This window comes from Podarcis vaucheri, assembly GCF_965113315.1.
Source record: "Podarcis vaucheri genome assembly, chromosome: 17".
Taxonomy (NCBI): domain Eukaryota; kingdom Metazoa; phylum Chordata; class Lepidosauria; order Squamata; family Lacertidae; genus Podarcis; species Podarcis vaucheri.
The window spans coordinates 36,144,258-36,150,257 of record NC_138755.1 but is presented as its reverse complement, the minus strand read 5'-3'; the positions used below and the strand labels follow the sequence as shown (position 1 = coordinate 36,150,257).

The 6,000-nt window shown below is 54.0% G+C and overlaps 1 protein-coding gene across 1 annotated transcript in view; it reads left to right on the top strand.

Moving 5' to 3' along the window:
• Positions 1-3,707: 3,707 nt before the first annotated feature.
• Positions 3,708-6,000, top strand: part of SHB (SH2 domain containing adaptor protein B) — a 160,649-nt gene continuing 158,356 nt past the window's right edge. The window contains exon 1 of the mRNA XM_082204990.1: positions 3,708-4,863. Coding sequence (XP_082061116.1) covers positions 4,180-4,863 — 684 coding nt within the window. The 5' untranslated portion in view covers positions 3,708-4,179. The remainder of the gene's footprint in view (positions 4,864-6,000) is intronic.

The window sequence follows — 6,000 nt, the reverse complement described above, 5'->3', positions numbered from 1 at the left end:
GTTTTAGAAGTAGATAGGTAGCCGTGTTGGTCTGCCATAGTCAAAATAAAAAAAATTCCTTCCAGTAGCACCTTAAAGACCAACTAAGTTAGTTCTTGGTATGAGCTTTCGTGTGCATGCACACTTCTTCAGATACACTGGTGTATTCCAGTGTATCTGAAGAAGTGTGCATGCACACGAAAGCTCATACCAAAAACTAACTTAGTTGGTCTTTAAGGTGCTACTGGAAGGAATTTTTTTTATTTTGAGGTTTTAGAGTTGGCCTATTTTTACACCATCCCAAATAAAATAGTCTAGCACAGTTCACATTACCCACTGCCCCAGGGCACAAAGTAACCTTTGCATCGAAGACTGGTCTTGCACTGTTTTTCTGCCTATGTGCTGTTTTTTCTTCCATTTTAAATATGCATGCCTTTTGGGTTTTCAGTTGCATTTCACGAAGTCTATCACTGCTGTGGTGCACGATTAAAGAATACACTCTCAGCAGCATTTGCCTAATTCCGTCAAGAGCTGGTATTTGGTAATTTCATTTTCAGGGCCCGAGAAAGCGCCAGAGATGATGGGAGGTAAGAGAGGGAATCGAAGGAGGCAAAATGAGCTCTAAAAGGAAAGCAACATTGTTAGAGCGGCTTCTGAGTATTTTATGAGAGAGTAATGGTTTGAAAAGAGCGCAAGCTAAACTGAGTGAGTGGCAGAAGAATGAGCATCCATTAGAAGCGATCGCAGGCGGAATTACCACCAAATTAAACCCGAGAAGCTTTTTCAAGGCAAAGGCCAGAGCTCGCTGCAGAAGAAGAGGTTGGTGGAGGAAGGCAAATGAACTGGGAGGTGGCTACCAAGGCTCAACAAAGAATGGCAAAAGGCATTTTAAAAAGTGGGGCACAGAGTTCATATGAAGAAACTGACACACAGGGGATGGGGAACTGCAGAAGACTGGAGAGTGAGTCAGTTGCAGTTCCTTTCTGATTATTGCTCCAGTTCAGAAACTGTTTTTCTACTAGCATTCCATTCTAAATGCTGGCCCCCCGTTTCTGTCAATGGTACAGAAGTGCAGTTTTCACCATTCTTAAATTTTGGGGAAAAACAACAACCCCCTGAATCTGTTGACCTCTAAACTCTCATTCCCAGTAGCTCAACTGCAACATTCTTTCACTCTCGGGTGCAGTCCTGAAAGGCTAAATATACCGTATTTTTTGCTCTATAAGACTCACTTTTCCCCTCCTGCATCTTATGGAGCGAATGCAGGCTGCGCAGCTATCCCAGAAGCCAGAACAGCAAGAGGGATTGCTGCTTTCACTGTGCAGTGATCCCTCTTGCTGTTCTGGCTTCTGAGATTCAGAATATTTTTTTTCTTGTTTTCCTCCTCCAAAAACTAGGTGCGTCTTGTGGTCTGGTGCGTCTTATAGAGTGAAAAATACGGCACCCTTTGTCCTTCAGTTTCATGCCCCCTTGAATGGCCATTGCAGACATCACCAGCTGCATGCTCACCATACATTTAAAGCCCATTCCCCCGGTTCCTAATAATTCTGAGAACTGTAGCATGTAACGTGTGCCGGGAATTGCAGATCTGTGAGTAGTAAACTACAGTTCCCAGGATTTGGGGGGGGGGAGCTTTAAATTATTTCTTTATTGCATTTACACACCATCTTTTCCTCCAAGCTGGAGTGCATGGTTCTCTCCCCCCCCCCATTTAATCTGTACAACAACCTTGTGATGCAGCTCAGCTGAGAGGAAGTGACTGACTCCAGACCACCCAGTGAGCTTCAAGGCCCAGAAGGGATTTGAAGCCTGGCTTCCCAAGGTCCTGGTCTGACACTCTAACCACTGCACCACACTGGCCCTCACTGCATGGAGGGTAATAGCCAACATCGCTTTCCAGGCAAATCCAATTTTCTGCCAATGTGGTAAAGAGCGTTACCTGGCGGCTGATTAATATCATCTTTCAGGTGAGCTCAGTGCCAAATTTATGTATAGGCTGACTAGGCTGAAGCCTAGGGCCTCTAAATCTAGGGGGCCTCATCACCCTGCCCACTCCCCAGTGCCGCAGTCCCCCCTCTCCCAAAATTGCAAACCCAAGACTTCATGCAAGGGCAGGGCAACTCAGGCCTAGCAACTATGAGACTCAGGGCTAGCCAGTGGGGCCCAATTTGAAGCAGTGGCGTGCAACTTGATAATTATTTTTTTGTAGGGCCCCAGTTCACAGCCAAAGTCTGCAAAATCTGATAGATATAAATAAAATCCATCTTGATTGCCAAGTGCAGGGGGCCCCTTAGGAGTGGCCCGCGGGGCCCAATTTGGCCCAGTTGCTCCAATTGCCTTAAGGTCAGCCCTGATGAGACTGTGCATGGGTTGGACTGACAAGCCCTGCACCTTCTAGGTCCCTGGTGTAAACCCTCACTGTGATCAACTCCTGCCCAGAAACCTATGTGGAAGGACGTGTGGACTCCACAGCCACTTACGGACTCACTGTTAAAATTGTGTTTATGGAAGACAATCTTACTCAGCTTCGAGTGATCGCCAAAGAAGAAGAAGTATGTGCACTGCTCTCCATGCATGGAGAAAGCAAGGCCCCTTCCTGCTTAAAGTGCAGTGATACTCATCTGTGATTCCAATGCTGTTTATTTCAGCATCTATCTCACCTAACCAAGCATTCTTCAATGAACTGTCTGCCTTTAAAATATCTTTTTAATGGAATATCACTTGAAGGAATTTTTCTTCCATTGTTTTAGTTTTTTTAAAAAAATAGCAAGGCTACTCTGTGGGTGGCGCTGTGGTCTAAACCACGGCGGTTCGAGTCCCCGTGAAGGGGTGAGCTCTTGTTTCTCGGTCCCATCTCCTGTCCACCTAGCAGTTCAAAAGCACGTCAAAGTGCAAGTAGATAAATAGGTACCACTCCTGCAGGAAGGTAAACGGCATTTCTGTGCGCTGCTCTGGTTCGCCAGAAGCAGCTTAGCCATGCTGGCCACATGATCCGAAAGCTGTCTGCAGACGAACGCCGGATCCCTCGGCCTGTAGAGCGAGATGAGCGCTGCAACCCCAGAGTTGTCCAAGACTGGACCTAATGGTCAGGGGTCCCTTTACCTTTACTCTGTGGATCTGGGCAGAGGTTTTGGTGGTCACAGATGCTAGCCAATCAGTGTTGCATACAGCCAACTTCTGCTGCCAAGTGGCACTTTCAAGTTCAATCCGGGAAAGAAATTGTTCATCTAAATATAGCACAGAACCACAACTGCCAAAAGAGCAGGTTTACATTCCACCTCGGAGGGAGGGGGAGAGAGAGAGAGAGAGAGAGAGAGAGAGAGAGAGAGAGAGAGATATCCTGGAGACCTGCAGTGGCAGCAGTGGCTTAGCGTGGGGGGTGCAGGGGGGCCCGGCCGCACCGGGCGCAACACCTGGGGGTTAGGGTTAGGGGGCGCAAATCCACGGGTTAGGGGGCGCAAATTACTTGCCTTGCCCCGGGTGCTGACAACCCACGCTACGCCACTGAGTGGCAGCGGGTGGGCAACAGCCTTTCGGCAGGGAGGTGGTGGAAATCCCTTCCAACAGCAACGAAGCAAATCCACTGGCTGGCGAAAAAGCGCACCCAGCCAGGCAGCTCATTGGTCCGGCCTCTTCCCCTCGCCAACGCCGCCGCCGCCGCCACGAGGAAGGGGGGTGGCTCTCGGTGCAAGAGGCGCCTCCCCGCCGCCGCCGGTGCGCGCTGAGCGCAGGCCAAGCTGCAGCAAGCGAGCGCCGTGCGCGCGCGAGGGAGGGAGAGACAGAGAGACAGAGAGCGCCAGGCGGCGGCGAAGGCGCAGAGAGAGGAGTCTCGGGCAGCCCCGGCGCGGAGGGCAGGGCGGCCGGTCGGCCGAGGCGGAGCCGCGCCTGCGTGCGTCAAGCCCCAGCTGTGGCAACTCGGCAAAGTTCGGCGGAGGCTGGGCGAGCGGCGCCCGGGAGGCGAGCCGAGAGCGAGCCGGAGCTCGGGCAGGAGGACGCACGGCGCTTCCCCCGGCGCGCACGGCGAGCGCGCCGAGGAAAAGTTTGTGGCGCGGGCGGCGGAGCGGTGGCGCCGGCTTCCCATGGAGGGAGCGCAGCCCGAGCCGGAGAGAGGCAGCAGCAGCAGCGGCGTTGGCGTCGGTTGCGCGCAGCCCTGAGCGGCGCCCGGTTCCCGAGGTGTCTCCATGGTGTCCCCTCGTCGCCATGGCCAAATGGCTGAATAAGTACTTCAGCCTGGGCAACAACAAGACCAAGAGCCCCCCGCAGCCGCCCAGGCCGGACTACCGGGACAAGCGCAACGGCACGGCGGGCGCGGGAGGCGCAGGGCACCACGGCCACCATCACAGCCACCACCACAGCCACCACCACACGTCGCCGTGCTTCCCGCGCCGCGACACCAGCGACCTGCTGCGCGCCTACCGCGCGCAAAAGGACCGCGACTTCGAGGATCCCTACAGCGGGCCCGGCTCGTCGCTGCGCAAGCTGAGAGCGCTGTGGCGCGCCGAGTACTGCGCGCCCGAGGAGCTGCTGGTCGAGCCGCCCGCCGCCGCCGCCGGCCCCAAGCCCTTCTCGTCGGCGTCGTGCTGCGGCGGAGAGGGCGGCGGCACCGGCAGCAGCAGCAACCCGGCCGTGGCGTCCGCTTCGCCGCAGCTCTTCCGCAGCCACAGCGAGCGGCGAGCGGCCACGCCGCCCGACGCCGTCAAGTACATCTCGCCCAAGCACCGGCTGATCAAGATCGAAAGCGGCGAGGGCGGCAAGGGCAGCGGTGGCGGCGGGTCCCCCGTCACCTGGAGCCCGTCGGGAAGCGGACGCAAGAAGCTCAACAAGTGCCCCGAGCAAGCGGAGGGCGGTGGCGGCAGTGGCGGCTCGGGCACCAAGAAGGAGAAAGTAAGTGAGCTTGTCAGCCTGGTGGAAACCCGTCTGCCTGGTTCGCGAGGGTAGTGGTGGCGCTTGAGGTCTCCGCACCTGGCGCTGATTCACACGTGCATGCCTTCCCCCATCGCGGCGCGCTTGTTGATTGGCAGGTGAATGTGGGAACGGGCTTCCTGGGGAGTGAGGTGACCCGGAAGCTTCCGTCCATAGGAACCAACAACAACTTAGGGGCCGAGGTGCCTTCGCCGCCACCCCAATAAAATATTTCAGCCCCCTTCCCCCCAAGTTGATGGGCATTGCCATTCCAATAGTGTGTGTGTGTGTGTGTGTGTGTGCTGCGTCACGTGATCGATTATGCAGGGCACCTGCCCCCCCCCCGCATATTTCATTCAAGTTGGCACCCCTGCTTCCATCTGGGGGCGTGTGTTTAGTGATGGCTCATTCGCACGTGCATAGTCACAGGTCGACTTGCATACGTGACCCTGCTCTTCTTGAATGGCAGCTGAATGGGAGACCTCCTGTTGAAAAGCAGAGCGTTGGAGGCGATGTGAAAGAACCATTCCGTGGTGATAACTCTGTTGGGTGCCCATTTGTATGTGTAAATCCGCCCTCCTTGTTGTGGCTTTCATCAGATGATTGGCATGCTTGTGTGAACCAGCGCTGTGCATCCGCCTCTGGCTGTTGCATTCTTATCTAGTGTCAGTGGCATGGAGGCACACTCTGGAACATAAAAGTGATACCGACCAGACAGGGATGAACAGAGAGGATTAACGTGGTAGGGAATGTATTCAGAAACTCTCTGCTCATGACCGACCAGTTACAACACCAATAACCTATTGTGGCTTTTGAACATGGAAAGACTCCAACTTGCTCAAAGAAGGGGCTCTGATTGGTGAGGTTTCCTTGAAGCTCTTTGTGTAGAACAGACGGGGAAATAATCTGTCTCTGTATTTTATCAGTCTAGTAACCCTCTTTCCTTGAGGAACTGACATGGTTTGTCCCAAGTGATCCTCACAATTGCTCTTGGGTAGCTTAGGCAGAGATGTGGTGACTTTTTCCCAGGCCCATCCTGCAAGCTCGTGGCTGAGTCAGGATTTATAGCCATAGCCTTCCCTGCCCAGGTCTAGCATACTATCCGCTATCTCCCATGCT